The sequence below is a fragment of the Schistocerca americana genome, chromosome 2, assembly GCF_021461395.2.
Source record: "Schistocerca americana isolate TAMUIC-IGC-003095 chromosome 2, iqSchAmer2.1, whole genome shotgun sequence".
In the NCBI taxonomy this organism is placed as follows: domain Eukaryota; kingdom Metazoa; phylum Arthropoda; class Insecta; order Orthoptera; family Acrididae; genus Schistocerca; species Schistocerca americana.
This window is the reverse complement of record NC_060120.1, coordinates 438,832,963-438,849,746: the sequence shown is the minus strand read 5'-3', so window position 1 is coordinate 438,849,746 and position 16,784 is coordinate 438,832,963. Positions and strand designations below refer to the sequence as shown.

Below are 16,784 nucleotides of genomic sequence, written 5' to 3'. Positions count from 1 at the left end.
CCGTGATGCACAACGCCTCGCTCGTAGTGTCTGCCTCAGGAGTTTGTTGAACGTCTCTGACGAATAAACGATCCCGTGACGAAACGCGCCGCTCTCCGTTGGATCTTGTCTATTTCTTCTATAAGCCTATTTCGTAAGCGTCCCAGATTGAGGAACAATGCCCTAAAATCGGTCAAGAAGTACCTTGTAAGCGGTTATAATGAGTTACAATGAATCAGAGTCTGACATCTACTTTTCTCACTATTTGTTTTTTGTAGTCATTCCACTTAATGTCGCTCTGAGTAGTTACTCCTAGATTTTACGGTAAATACTGTTTCTAGGAATTTATTACCAGTAATGTGTAGTTGAACAGCAGTGGATTTTTTTATGTACACACAATACGTCACATTTGTTTACGTTCATGGTCAACTGCCAGAGACTGCAACATTTATCAATTTAATGCAGAGCATTTTACAAATCGATGCCAACGGCCTTGCCGCAGTGGTAACACCGGTTCCCATCAGATCAGCGAAGTTAAGCGCTGTCGGCCTGGGCTAGCACTTGGATGGGTGACCATCCGATTTGCCGAACGCTGTTGGCAAGCGGGGTGCACTCAGCCCTCGTGAGGCAAACTGAGGAGCTACTTGATTGAGAAGTAGCGGCTCCAGTCTCGAAAACTGGCATAAGGCCGGAAAAGCGGAGTGCTGACCACGTGCCCCTCCATATCCGCATCCATTGGCGCCTGTGGTCTGAGATGACATGGCGGCCGGTCGACACCGTTGGGCCTTCGTGGCCTGTTCGGGAGGAGTTAAGTTTTTTTATTTTACAAGTCGATACTGTCTACTGGCGTTTCTACTTCCTTATAAACAACGCGTCATCTGCGAACAGTCTTAATGAGCTTCCGATGCTTTCTACTAGATCATTTGTATACATTATAAACAGTAACGGTTCTATCACTCTTCCTGGGAATGCTCCGGAAATTACCTTTACACTTGTCGATTTTGTTCCGTTAAGAGCGAAGTGTAGGACTATCTGCTAGGCAGGCCTGAATACGGTCACTAATCTCGTCTTATTTTTGGTAAGCTCGTATTTTCTTCACTAGACGGCAGTACAGAACAGTGTCAAAAGCCTTTCTGTGGTCAATCAACAGCTCCAAATCACTTAAATTTAATTATGTACTCATTCTGCTTTGCTCTATACGCACAGTAAGGAAAATTTCGTTATTTGCTGTCCTTCCTGCTGTTGCAATTTGAATGACAAATCAGGTACGTAATGTGACCTTGGATTTATACATCTCTCTTATCATTCCTTTTCACAAGTCGATACTTCTCAGCTACGTAAGTAGCTGTACTTATATACACGTTATTGGGAGTGACACGGAGGGAATAACGGGGCGAGGTAGCGCCGTGATTAGCATTTGGGAGGACGACGGTTGGAACCTGCGTCCGGCCATCCTGATGTAGGCTTTCCGTCGCTTAAGGCAAATGCCGGGATGGTTCCTTCGAAAGTACAGGCTACTTTTCTTCTCCATCCTTTCCTAATCCGAGCTTGTGCTCCGTCTCTAATGACCTCGTTGTGGACGGGACGTTAAACATCTCCTCCTCCTTTCTGTTCGGCGGCGAGGAACCCAGCGGCCACACACCTTTGAGCACCCCAACCGATGGACGAGTATGTCAGCGCTACCAACAGACGTCCACGTGTGAAGTGAGGTGTTCGATTGTGATCCGTCCATCACCTCGAATGAGAGTGTCTACACACTCCAGGAATCGCAGCTGTGTGCGGCCGGCCGGCACGCAGGAGGTCGGACAAATTTTGGCGATCTCTCTGCGGTTATGGCAGACGCTTCGCCCAACGACTCTTCGTGCTTGTGTTAACTGCCAGGTCTCCGTAGACATTATGCAAGTGGCTACGTATATCTGTGATGCTTATGTTTTCCGCCGAAAGAAACTCAATGACAGCTCCCTGCTTGGAACGCACCTCCGTTACAGACGCAAGTTTGAAAGTTACGAATAGTGCCGCAGAATGTCGGAAGTTTATGAAACTATAGAGACCGAAGCGGACATATTCTAGGATGTCACACAACAAATGCTGCGTTTTTTAACCAAACTGACCGCCACTCGTATTTCACGGATACCGATCATTGTCACAAGACGATATACAGTCGATTACCTCTACAGTGGCTTGCTTCGGCTTCTGCTCTTTGCCAGAGTACTTTTTACTATTTCAACTTGCGAAGTGATGCGTTCACATACTAGTGTTCCCTGCTAGACCCATCGCTGGCAAAATGTTGGATACATCGGGGCATTCTTTATCGATGCTGCTATTTTCTCAGACGTTAGCGTATTTTGTACAATAATGAAGCCAGCTGGTCTTTCCTGGCAGGTCCAACACAGAGGTGAGGCGCAGCTCTCTGCGGCTGACCAGCGCCGCCGACCAGGCGGCGGCGTCGCAACTGGAGGCGCTGCCGCCGGGCCGCTTCTTCCTGGAGCTGTACGGCGGGCTCGTGCTCGGCTGCATCCTCCTCAACCTGGTGCGCGTGCGCGCCTTCTTCTACCTGTGCCTGCGCGCCTCCAGGAACCTGCACGACCGCATGTTCAACTGCGTTCTCAAGGCCGCCATGCGCTTCTTCGACACAAATCCCTCTGGGCGGATTCTCAACAGATTCTCCAAGGATATTGGCTCCATCGACGAACTCCTACCGATGTTTGCGATGATGATGATTCAGGTAGCTTTTGTTTCTAAAGAGAATTTTTAAAATTTAACTATGTCCATTAAATTTATTTAATTGTACTGGTTGAAAAATAGTGGGCTGTGAAGTGTAACAGTGTTACATGACGCAGTTGATGCGGAGTGTTAGCGGTGAAGACAATTACGTTTGGAGAAAATAATACGAGAATGTAACGAACATTGCAAATTTCTTGCACAATGAAGTATCAGAACAAAAGTCAATGTACTGGAGCCACTCAACTTCACCAGAATCGAAAACATTCAAACAGTCACTTTAATCCAGTCGAAAAATGATGGCTATCGCATCTTTTCTGCAACTTGAATAGTCTTATTTGGTTGATTTCGCAGATGTCGCCAAACAGTTCTGTTAACGCGCACTGCAAAACGCTCAACAAACTGAGACGAGCCTTCCAAACTGACCGGAGCAGGAAACTGTCGTCTGGGATAGTCTTCCTCCACTACAACGCTTGTCCAAAAACCACCACCCGTACCAAGGGTAACATTCAATCTCTCCGCGGGGAATTTCTCGACAGTTCCTCCTAAAATTGCGACCTCGCATACAGCGACTATTATCTGTTGCTACACTTAAAGAAATGGCTTGTTGGACAACGGTATGACGATGACGACGAAATCAGGACTGCCTTTGTCAAATGATTCAATTGGCACCAGGAGAACGCTATTCAGATGAGTTGCAGAACTTAGCGCAACATTACAACAAGTGCTTGGAGGTAAACGGCGATTACACGGAAAAATGAAGTAGGTTTGAATGAAACTAATACCAGTTCTAGAAGGTTTTTCCAACGAACACGTTTCTTTGTGATGTATCACCCGACTTTTCGAAAATACAGCTTAGATCGCATAACCTAATTAACAGAATTATTGTATAGACTCGTAAGAAAGAAACTGCTCTCTACCTTGACAGGTGATAGCGGCCCTTCGAGACTAATCTTAGACATTTCCACCCGTGCGAGTTTAGGAATTGTCATCAGGAAAGATTTGGACACTTTCTGCGAGCAATATGTATCTCTCTGAATGAATATCATCATAAATTGATATCCTGGATGTTACTGGTTAACTTTCTTTTCAGTATGATAATAGTGTCCGTAGTAAACCAAAATATGAATACCCAATCCAGTACAAAGATTCCTCTATGTTTCACAGAAGCGAAGTCTGCACTTTTCTTCTCAGGTTTTCTGTTCGTTAATGCTACCTTCTGTATAAGACAGTGTAAGAGTTATTTCATCAGATCTCATTACATGCTTTCATTGGTCACCAGTCGTATTTCTGTTCTCCTTGTACCACTGAAACCTCTTCTTTGATCCGACCTGATTTATAAGCAGTAGCGGCTCTAAACGTGTTATTTGTTTGACGCTGTTTTCCCTAAACTGAGAACTGTAGTGATCTCAGCGCTTACTTTTCACTAATTGGCTTGTTATTAGAGACAAAAATCGTGTTTACTCTCTTATTGTGTCTGTCAGTAAAATTATTTTATCTCCAAGACTAAACTTTTTCCATTGTTTCCACTACGCAAGGTAGTACAGTAGTTAAGGCACTGGCCTGGCACTTCGAGCAGGACTTAAATCCTCGTTCGAGCATCCATATTTTGGATTTTAGTTGTGTTTTCCTAGAAACCTTAACTCAAATGCTGGGATAATTCCTTTGAATGGCCGTCGGCTGTTTGCCTTTCATCCTTTTCCTGTCAGGGCACTTACTTTTTCTCCAACGAAATCGTCGTCCAAAAAGTATTAAACCCTTATCTTCTCCATTTCTTCCCATGAACTCCGTGTATTTTCTTGGTACCATATTCATAAGCTCTAGCTATTGCACTAGATTAGCAACTGTTGACGTGCTTGAAACAGCTATAGCAACATTGGCAATTTGTTTCTAAGGGCGATAATGAAGGTAGACACAATGATACCAAACTTACTGATACCACAGACAGACAGCGCAACGAGGAACTAAATCCGGTAAAGGGACTAATTCATTCATTTACTCGACAAAGTTTGTTGCTGTTTTTTGTATTGCTGTTGTCTCAGATTTATCAGGCTATGGTGATAAAGCAGGACTAGCAGGGAGTAGACCGGTCGCCTGGTGCAAGTCTTTTGAGTTGACGCCATTTCAGCGACTTGCGCGTCGACGGGGATGATGATGATGAGGAGGAAAACACAACACCCAGTTCCTAAGCGGAGAAAATCTCAGACCCAGCCGGGAATCGAACCTGGGCCCCTTTGCGCGGCTTTCCGTCGAGCTGACCAGTGGTTATAGTGCCCAAAGACAATAACAAACAACATTAATGCGTTTCAAAGCTTGCAGAAAGGAGCTCTGGGCTCTGATATTTATTATGCGAATTGAGATTATTGGGCCCGATCCCTATAAGAGCCTGCAGCTGCTGCAGCAAGATGATGAAGGCCCCCAAAAGAACAGTTGTTTCATCGTAGGAATGATTACATCGAGGCTCATTGGAACACGTGTCACATCGAGAATAAAGAGAAATCAATGCGCCTTTTTCTATACAGAATATGGGTGACGCCGTGATTCAAGGGATTTCATATGGGCAGATATTCAAGGCGTTGCGGCTACGAACGCGAAGTAAATAAATAGTGTAGGTTGTCGATACTCACTTTCCGCCACCATTATTTACCATCTAAAGTTGATGAATTAAGGTAGAACTAGACTTCCATGTCTCATTCCGAATTTTAGATTATGAAAAATAGGCCCATTTTCTAAAGCAGATAAGGCAGCAACCTAATGCTCATCTCTTATCAGAGTATAGTACAATAATAACGAAGTTACAAGAATTTCAAAGCGCACGTTTTGTTGCTCAACGAACAAGTGATGGACCCTACTAGTATTTATACTTGTCTTATTCTCGTTTTTTATCTTAAATAAATTTGTATTATTATCGGAAATTATATTCATTTAATTTAGCGGCTTCATTTTATTTATACGGTGGCCTAATAAGATTTTTGGAATCAGTTTACATTAGTTATAAAATGACACACTTACTGTCTATCACCATTTGATCATAGCAGCTGACAAGGTACCTAATGAAACAATTATAACGTTTCTGAATTATCATCCATTCACAGCTCGTATGTAAGTGGCAAGGCAAAAGGCTTTCGAACATATAATGACACACTGAACAATGGCCTTCATATCACTGTACACTTGCTTAGCATCCTCTAACATCGTCACAGTTTTGTGGCAGTGCAGTACACACCGCTAAGTCAGTTTTACATTTTTGAAAATGTTTCACTCAATCAACGAGGATGATCGAAGTCAGCAATTTCAGTAATGTACACTTAACTTCATAGCTATGAAGCAGCACTTGTAACTACGCATGTCTGTGTACTGTTAATGAAAGAAATACTCTATGAAATTTCTACGTACACAAAAGGATATAGGTTACCATCTGTATAACAGGATAGTTTGCGGTCAAACTAGTTGATCTTCTTACGTGATATATTACTAAATTCTAGAAAAACACAAGTTTTCCCCTTTTTGCAAAAATTAACTGAAACAGCAACTCTTGCCTTTTGTGATCTATGATGGTGCGATTAACCCTCAGTTCGTTGGTGCTCAGACATGGTGCGTCATATTGCACCACCTGTACGTTTTTGTTTCTTGCGTATCTCTTCAGGTACAATTACTATTGCAACAGTTGTACTTATTACAGCACATTGATCAGAGACTCATAATCATTATGTTGAGTAGGAAGCAGCCACATCTTGTCTGCCCTAAGATTTCTTCTTGCCTTACATGAAGCGCAAAACAACTACTTATTTCCAGGAGCAGACCCCACTATGAAATGTTCTGTACCGAGCTAAGCGCTTACACTCCAAGATGTAGCACGCCACTATATTGGAGGGGGTTGCCGACTCGTTGCATGCTATACGTCCAAAGGTTTACAAACTATCTCCCTAACTGTGATTAGATTACATAATCTCTTTGATAATCACAATTTCTTTGATGTCATTACTACACATCTCTGCTGATAAAAATTGCTTAGAAAAACAATAAAGAAATAACGCTACAGTAATCGTGTAGAAAAGATATATACAAGAAATGGTATCAGACAAATAAAAAATTCGACAACTCAAATGTACAGCTCGTTACATATGTGTAACTTGGCACTTACATATCCTACAGTAGACGGCCTGTACATCTGTCTTTGTTGGACATACGACGCTGTCATCTACTTCTATGGAATGCACGTGAGCTTCATAATTGGGCTGTCTCCTCTACATGGCACTGTGACGTATGTCATCCTTGATGACAACATAATACTTGGTACGTAGGTGTGTTGCAGAATAAACCGTGAAACTAAGGACGAAGTAAAAATATTCCTTACCAGTTCATAGGCTGCATGGCTGCATTTCATCTACTTGATACCCGATCACTGATATAGTATTTGCATGCCTCAGGTTGAACGGTATCTAGAAATATTCTGGATAGGGGCCCATTTCTAATTATCTCATTGATGTGTCATTAAAAACTAATTTTCATTATTTTTTATTTGGATGCCATGTCCGTCTCTCTCTCTCTCTCTCTCTCTCTCTCTCTCTCTCTCTCTCTCTCTCTCTCTCTCACGCACACACACTCGAGAAGGAATACATCAAATATCATTCAGTCCTGCTTCAAAAGGACCCAGGAATTGTCAGAACTATTCCTGTAACAAATGTTTCACATTGGCCTAAAATTAACGTTCCGAATTAACTGTTAGGTCTACGATTAATCTTTAGAACGTATATAGTTTTTGTGCTAGTAACCGCGTTATTATTTCTTCATGAAATACCAAGAATTTGTTTTCATATTTCAGATTTACCTGGTGCTTTGTGGAATTTTAGCAATGGTGGTAGTGGTGAACTATATTTACATTGTTCCCATCATCATCGTTGGAGCAATGTTCGTCTATATGGCGCGACTTTTCATAATTACTGGAAGAAGTGTGAAAAGTCTTGAGAGCATTCGTAAGTAAATAAAACACTCGTTAAGCAATTAAGTAGACTGTTCAGGTACAGAGATAAGCTAAAATGAGTTACATATTGAGAAAACATAACTTTTCATATGTTTTTTTATTTCAGTCTTTGATCACAACATAAATTCCTTTAACAATGGCCGGTTTCAGTCAGTAATGACCATCTTCAGACCTACAATATAAAAAATATATACACCTAGTGGGAAATCTATCTTTCAACACAATACAACATTTTATACCACAATATAGTATCATACAACCTGGGATATGTACAGATAAAATAAGTAAAGCGTACCTCTTCTACACGATGTCCTAATGTGATAAGGCTGTAATGGCATCGTTAAAAAATATAAATATACTCAGCACAGCATCGTCACAAAAATCTAAAATGCGGAGTAAAATAGGCCACATCGTCCACATAGTCATTTTGCTACTGGCGTTATTGTGCAAAACCTACTGAAGTGGAGTAGCTAGCAGAAAACTGTTTGTCTACATCCTTCATAGATGGTCATTACTGACTGAAACCGGTCATCGTCAAAGGAATTTATATTGTGATCAAAGAATGGAATAAAAAACAATTGACAGTATTGGATCACTGTTCAAATTCGCGAATATGTTGCAGCTGGTGATATAACTTTTCTCACAGACATTAAGAAAAACTATGTTAAGTTTTCTCTAGGAACTGTGTAATCCACGGAAGCTGCATACGAAGTCTAACACCTTTAAAGCAAATAAGGAACCCCGTACTGTGATCAATCTGAAGAATCTGGCAGATTGGCATTGCGATATTTGTTCAGCATATATATTGTGTTGTTTCAGGAAGAAGTCCCATTTATTCACATCTTTCCGACACAATCAATGGTCTGGCAACAATAAGAGCCTCAGGGACGCTGGCTCTTGTCAAGGAGGAGTTCGATCTTCACCAGGTATGCAACATCTCTTACAAGAGCAAAATTACAATTGTACAGAATTACTACAGAGAAACATATTTCATGCGACAAAGCAATAGGAATAAGAAAACATACATTTGTTTCAAGGTAAATAGTTTGATTAGTCTCTGTCGACACATCGACTGCTTTCGACACACACTTGTAGAAGTTTGAAAATAGTTCTCTTGCATAAGTTCGTTTGAAGAATCTTGCAGGGTTTGATGAGCGCACTGTTTCACACCATCACTGATGATATAAAATCAGATTTTTTCCTTGTCTAATGTGTTACAGAGGACGAGCGTATTCATACTAAAGAACAACAGCATTAATTTCAGGAACTTACAATTTACTGTACGTAGGAACGTTTGTAAACAAACCAAAACTGTTTTATTCATCTCCTCACTCTACATCCATGCTTTGGTAAGCTCGACAGTTAACTTGTGTAATAACATGGAACACCTATAGCTGTCCTTACGACGCTATTTGTTATATGGCTACCATTTTCAGTGCTTCACTGCACCCTCTTTAAGACGTAACTGAAGCTGAGGCGGGGCGGGAGGGGGGGGGGGGGGGAGGTCAACTCCAATCGTATTCACGATTCATCAGTGGCCAACTTCTATGACCTCTTTTCCGCACACTACCTGTGACAAAGATTTAGACGTTACATCATTCTTACAGGTAGTCTGCGAAAAAGAGGTCATAGAAGTTGGCCACTGATGAACTGTGTATATGGTTCCAGAATGGTTGGAGTTGACCCCCTCAGCATCATATAAGGCCTAAAGATGGTGCACTGAAGCACCTAAACTGGTAGCCATATAATAAATACCATTGTAAGGACGACTGTACGTGTTCCATTTTATTACACAAGCGAACGGCCAAAGTCCCTCTAATATCCAATCACAAGGGTGGACATACAAAAGTTAACTTTTACTTGTGTTGTTGAAGTAGCTTCACTCGAGAACTCAATGGCCAACATCAAGACTGTTACTATTTTGCCACAGTTTGTGTTGTCCACCTTCTTGAAGCAAGTCATTCACTTTACTTCCAAAGGGACCATCTGCCGCACTACAGCAAATAATACAATCGTCACACATGACCTGGGAATAAAATGCTCGGAACATAAAGTGTGAGACTTATACAAGACTACTACAAATCTTCATAGACCATGGAGTTAGCAAGGTACTTACAACGAAAAAGCCTGATAAATTATTCGCCAAACCAAAGATGTATGCTGTATTCCTCCCACATGAAATACACTTCACTCAGCCAGTGGCCTAGTATCATGAGAGTTCCAAATTTATACAGAACTTAGCACTTTCAATGCACTAAGTATTGACAGCATCTGTAGATGCAAAACTAAATTGGTAATAACATCTTAATGCGACTGTTAGGCGTGTTAACACGGGGTTGGAGAAGGCACTGATGGCAGAGGGCATGGGTCACATTTTAATGGTGCCAGTTGAGTCTATCAGTAGATCGGGTTTCACTAGGCATGGCCTGCACCTCAATAGGTTTGGGAGGGGAGGCTGGCAAAACTTACAGGTGTAGCGGGTGATGGTGAGGCCACTCATGGAAAAATTCCTGTGGTAGTTGGTGTTAGAGATGCACCTATTTTAGATTTAAGTCAGCTGATAATTATACCTGCTCAAAGGAACTCCCTCTACCAAAGGGCTCACCTTCAGAGGACGTCATGTTTCCAAGTGGAGAAGTAATTAGCATATTTCGTCAAAATATAAGAGGTATTAGAGGTAAAGTTAATGAACTGCTTATAGATGTTGACGCTGAAATTGTTGGTATATAGGAGCACCACTTAAATAATTTGACAATTCAGAGGCTGGCTGTTTTTCAAGAAGTTCCTTGCGGGGTGGGGGAGTGGTCATGTACGTAAAAAAACAGTATTCCATTTGAGTTCATGGACGTATCACGGGACTGCACTGAACAGATATTTGAATGTTGTGCAGGGGCAGTTGAATTTAGTGAAACTAAACTTCTAATTTTTGTTGTTAATGGGTCCCCTAACTCTGACTTCAGAGCATTTCTGCTCAAGGTAGAGAGGGTTCTTGATCCACTTTATAGGAAGTACCAGAAATTAGTTATATGTGGTGACTTCAATATAAATTTCGTATATAATGGCGCATGAAGAAGGATGTTGGTTTGTTGTTGTGGTCTTCAGTCCTGAGACTGGTTTGATGCAGCTCTCCATGCTACTCTATCCTGTGCAAGCTTTTTCATCTCCCAGTACCTACTGCAACCTACATCCTTCTGAATCTGCTTAATGTATTCATCTCTTGGTCTCCCTCTACGATGTTTACCCTCCACGCTGCCCTCCAATGCTAAATTTGTGATCCCTTGATGCCTCAGAACATGTCCTACCAACCGACCCCTTCTTCTGGTCAAGTTGCGCCACAAACTTCTCTTCTCCCCAATCCTGTTCAATACTTCCTCATTAGTTATGTGATCTACCCATCTAATCTTCAGCATTCTTCTGTAGCACCACATTTCGAAAGCTTCTACTCTCTTCTTGTCCAAACTATTTATCGTCCATGTTTCACTTCCATACATGGCTACACTCCATACGAATACTTTCAGAAATGACTTCCTGACACTTAAATCAATACTGGATGTTAACAAATTTCTCTTCTTCAGAAACGCTTTCCTTGTCATTGCCAGCCTACATTTTATATCCTCTCTACTTCGACCATCATCAGTTACTTTGCTCCCCAAATAGCAAAACTCCTTTACTACATTAAGTGCCTCATTTCCTAATCTAATTCCCTCAGCATCAACCGACTTAATTAGACTACATTCCATTATCCTTGTTTTGCTTTTGTTGATGTTCATCTTATATCCTCCTTTCAAGACACTGTCCATTCCATTCAACTGCTCTTCCAAGTCCTTTGCTGTCTCTGACAGAATTACAATGTCATCGGCGAACCTCAAAGTTTATATTTCTTCTCCATGAATTTTAATACCTACTCCGAATTTTTCTTTTGTTTCCTTTACTGCTTGCTCAATATACAGATTGAACAACATCGGGGAGAGGCTACAACCCTGTCTTACTCCCTTCCCAACCACTGCTTCCCTTTCATGTCCCTCGACTCTTATAACTGCCATCCGGTTTCTGTACGAATTGTAAATAGCCTTTCGCTCCCTGTATTTTACCCCTGCCACCATTAGAATTTGAAAGAGAGTGTTCCAGTCAGGATGTTGGTAGGTCTCCTAAATTCACATGATCTGATGCAGATTATCTTTTTCCAACTAGGGTGCAGGGGAACAGTAGCACAGCCATAGACAATATTTTTATTCATTCTTCATTATTAGATGAGCATTCTGTTAGTAAAACGGTGAATGGCCTTCCATACAAATTTTAACACTGAAACGCTTCTGCACTCAAACAAATGTCACATATGTAGGAAAGTTAATCCAACAGCAATAGTTTTTTAAACCTTATTAAGAAACAAGAGTGACAGGATGTTTATAGAGCCAATAACATAGATGATAAATACAATGCTTTCCTTAATACATTTCTGATGCTCTTTGAGAACTGCTTTCCATTAGAACGTTATAAACGGGGTATTAGCAGTAAAAGGCAGCCCAGGTGGATGACTAGTTGGATAAGGATATCATGTAGAACAAAGAAGGAATTATATCAAAATTTTAGAAGTAGTCACACTCAAGCTGCAGTATTCATTACAAACAATACTGTAAGGTGCTTAAAAATGTTATTAGGAAGGCAAATAGTAAGTGGTATGCTAACAGAATAGCTAATTCTCAAGATAAAATTAAAACCATATGGTCAGTTGTGAAGGATGTGTCTAGTCAGCATCACAAGGTCGACGATATAAAGTTAGTTCATAGTAAAAATATTTCTGTTACTGATAAATCAGGTATATGTACAGCATTTAACAATCATTTTCCGAGCTTTGCTGGTGAATTAAATAAAAATTTAGTTTCTACAGGGAATCATATAACTCTCTTGGAAAATGCCTTTCGAGATTGATGTCTGAAATACTCCTCTATGATACAAACAAGGGGAAGACTGAGTCAATAATTAAATCATTGAAGACAAAGAACTCTCGTGGATATCATGGAGTGCCTAGCAGAATATTACAGTACTTTGCTGCACATGTTAGTCCTGTACTTAGCCAAATTTGTAATTTTTCCTTTAAGAATAGTCACTTTCCTGAACGGTTAAAATAGTAGTAAAGCCGCTTTATAAAAAGGGAGAAAGGGGTAATGTAGAGAATTTTAGACATATTTCTATTCCATCAGTGTTTGCTAAAATTATTGAAAAGGCTGTACAGGTAAGGATAATTGATAATTTTATATCACACAATTTGCTATCAAATGTGCAGTTCGTCTTCAGAAGTCGTTTAACAACTGAAAATGCTATGTTCTCTTCTCTCTGTGTGTTGCTGGATGAGTTAAACAAAAGGCTTCGAAGACTAGGCATATTTTTTGAATTAACTAAGGCGTTTGATTGTATTGATCATAAAATATTGCTCCAGAAGTTGGACCATAACGAAGTATGGGGAGTAGCTCACAATTGATTCACCTCTTACTTTGGCAACAGACAGCAAAAAGTCATTATTCACTGTGTTGAGAATGACTGTGATGTGGGATATGAGTGGGGTAGGGTCAAGTGGGGTTGCCCCAGGGATCAGTGTTGGGGCCACTCCAGTTCCTTATTTCTATAAATGATATGCCCTCTTGTATTATGGGTAACTGTAAAATATTTCTGTTTGCTGATGACACTAGCTTGGTAGTAAAGGATGTTGTGTGCAACATTGTCTCAGTTCAAATAGTACAGTTCATGACATAAGTTCCTGGTTTGTAGAAAATAAACTAACGTTAAATCACAGTAAGACACAGTTTTTATAGTTTATAACGCGCAATTCAACAAAACCTGACGTTTTAATTTCACAGAATGGACATATGATTAATGAAACTCAACAGTTCAAATTTCTAGGTGTTCAGATAGACAGTAAACTGTCGTGGAAAGTCCATGTTCAGTATCTTGTTCAAAGACTTAATGCTGCCATTTTGACTATTCGAAAGGCACCTGAAGTGAGTGATCGTTCGACACGAAAATTAGTCTACTTTGTTTATTTTCATTCGATTATGTCATATAGTATTATATTTTGGGGTAACTCTCCCCATTCTAAGTTTTAGCCCAGAAAGGGGCGGCTCGAGTAATAAGTGGTGTAAGTTCACGAACGTCTTGTCGACCCCTGTTTAAGAGTCTAGGTATTAGGACATTGCCCCTCAACATATATGTTCTTTACCGTCATTTCTTGTTAACAGTATTAGCTTATTCCCAATACTCGGCAGAAATCAAACCTGCATTTGGATCGGATTTCCTCAACTCTCGTGCAGAAAGGTGGGCAGCATACTGCTGCATCCATTTTCAATAACCTACCACTAGAATTAAAAACATCTTAGCTGTAATCCTCGCGCTTTCAAATCGAAACTGAAGTGCTTCCTCATGTGTCACTCCTATTCTGTCGAGGAATTCCTTGAAAAATCAAGCTGATTCTTGTTGTACTGTTGATTGCGTTTACTTAAACCTATGGCTTGACTTTTTTCGGGTTCATGAACATTATTATGTGTTATTATTTTTATGTTATGTACTGAGACGTTCCATGACCTTGGAGATTTGCTCCTCAATTTGGTCCTACGGAACTTGACGTGTAAATAAATAAAATAAATAAATTAGTTTTTCAATTTAGGTTATGACCTTCTCAGGTACATATCAGGTGGTTATAATTAAAGTGACAGTGTTCCAAGTGGTGCAGTGTGGGCTGTAGAGATCATAGGAAACTGGAACACCAAAAGTATGTTCATTTATCCGTGCGCTCGCGGAGCATGCTGAAAATATTGTAGTTTCACTTAGTGCCACCAACTGAAAATATTGTGGTATAAGTAGTCAGAATGCGGTGTGGAGGCAGAAAAATGGAAGGAGCGATCTAATACATGATAACGATGGTTCTGGCACATTTGTTAGGTATGATCACAAGTTATAATGTGCACTGAATATAGTCTCCTGACTCATCAATATGCCGTATTTGCAACACGCCATGGTTGACTGTTGCTCGTAGCATATCCGATGTAATCAAAGCGATATGTCGTAATATGCTATCCTTCAGGTCCATAAGAGTCTGAATACATCCCTGATAGGCACAGCCATTTAGATTGCCCCACAACCAGAAGTCACAGGGCTTTAGATCGGGGGACTTGGAAGGTCGCGCGTCTTAAAATTGCCTAGAGAGGATGCAGCCGTTGCCGGAGGTTTCTCGAAGCAAATCTTTCACCCAGCAAATCTTTCACCCACATGTGGTGTCGCCACATCCTGCGTAAAAAAACCAGTGGTGTGGACGAAGCTGCATTCTGCACAAGGAGGTCCTTATTGACGTGTAGATACCACTGTACACCTAACTGTATCTCATAGAAGAAAAAACGGACCTAGAATGAAGGCGCTTGTTAAATCACACCATATAATCAAATAAGATGAGTGCAGTAGATGTTGCTGACGACATAGCCACATGTCATCCACCCCCGGACTCGCACAAAAAAAAAGAAAAAAAAATCCGAGGGAAAAATCACGGCGTTGTAGTCTATCTTGTGGCCTCATTTGGTGCCCATTCTGTATCTTGTGGGGGTACCAGTGGAAAATGCGCCGCAAAACTTTTGAACTGCTGACCAGGGAAAAGGGAGAGAGAGGTTCGTTGTCAGAGCTCTAGCACTGGACACAGAATTTGAGGCATGTGCTGCACGGTCGGCTGTGGCTACACCATCTTCATCAACGACTGCAACGGGAATCGGCCACTTCCTTCTCTCTGCTGCACTGACTGATTTATTTTTCCTTCAGATTTTTTTCATTTTCTTTAGCCCATTTATTGACATGAGGCCTCTCCGAAGCTGTTATGTCGGCGATATTCCCTCAATGCGATGCTACTATTGCTGCCATTGTGATAAAACGACTTTACGAGCGGTGCAAGGTCTTGCTTCTTAGTAACTACTGGATTTAGGATGGAAAACTGCAGCCTTCTTACCCCCAGTCACTTCACAAAAGAAATGAACACGTGTCGCCAAGCGAAGAACAGTCAAAACAGAAAACATTTCGCATTCCGACTGCTTGCAGCGCCATGTTTTCACCTGGTGGCAAAAATGGAACTTTGTTTTCAGCATTCTGCGGGAGTGTACTGATGAATAATATACCTAGGATATTTCAGCGTCCTACAATATATATAGCGTGCATCAGTTTGATTATAACCACACCTGATACTTGTTAACAGTTAAGAAAAAAACATATTTAATTTATTTTGCAGCATATACTTTGTTAAATTGCTTGATGAACACTCATAATTTCCTAGTCTAGTTATAACAGAATTCTGCTACTGTGTGCTACATTCATTATAGACCAGAGAAAATTTTTTTATAATATACTTTTATTTCCTTTGAATAACATGCTTGGATCTGAATCCTGCAAGAGCACTACTAGTGACTGGTAGCCTATTGATATTTTATTAATCTCGTAACAAACGACATCGATATTCAGGAAGACCTTCAAAGTATTCGTTAAATTCTTTCATTGCAACAGCTTCGAGAAACCAGAAAAGATTTTGAGTTTATGTTACTGCAAGTAGTTCGTTGCAGCTTGATGTTATGTGTCGTTGTTTATTTATTCTGAGAGCTTCCCAGATGGCCTCACGACACTTAAAGAGGGAGCGCCTACTCGTCATTACCGATGTTGTCCACGTTTATGATATACACACGGTTTGGCCAGGAATGAAAGTGACAGAGGTGGGAACTGAAGCTGACCAAGCTTTTAGAAAAAAATTACATTTTTGCCGCGGGTCGGGCGAAGCATGAGTCATCTACGTTAGCGTTGTTCGCAGATAGCAGTTAATCTAGAGGAATGAGTACAGACCTGTAATCCGAGGTTCGTAGGCTCGAGTCCACAAGCGGAAACATCCTTTTTAATTTTCAATTTTTACGCTACTCACAGACAAAAAACTGAAATAGTGCTCAGTATAGTGTGTTTATTAATATTTGCGAAAAAGGTAAGAAAAGGAATGCTTCAAAACCGCTCTTATGTGGTAGACAGAGAAACAGAAATCGACTCTTGAGAAGACAGCATCAAAATACAGTCCATTGCACATCACCAGTTA

At 40.8% G+C, this 16,784-nt stretch overlaps 1 protein-coding gene across 1 annotated transcript in view; it reads left to right on the top strand.

Annotated features, from left to right (window-relative positions):
- Nucleotides 1-16,784, top strand: part of LOC124594856 (ATP-binding cassette sub-family C member 4-like) — a 289,353-nt gene that overhangs the window by 203,012 nt on the left and 69,557 nt on the right. Inside the window, exons 16-18 of the mRNA XM_047133319.1 lie at nt 2,362-2,704; nt 7,526-7,676; nt 8,504-8,610. Coding sequence (XP_046989275.1) covers nt 2,362-2,704; nt 7,526-7,676; nt 8,504-8,610 — 601 coding nt within the window. The remainder of the gene's footprint in view (nt 1-2,361; nt 2,705-7,525; nt 7,677-8,503; nt 8,611-16,784) is intronic.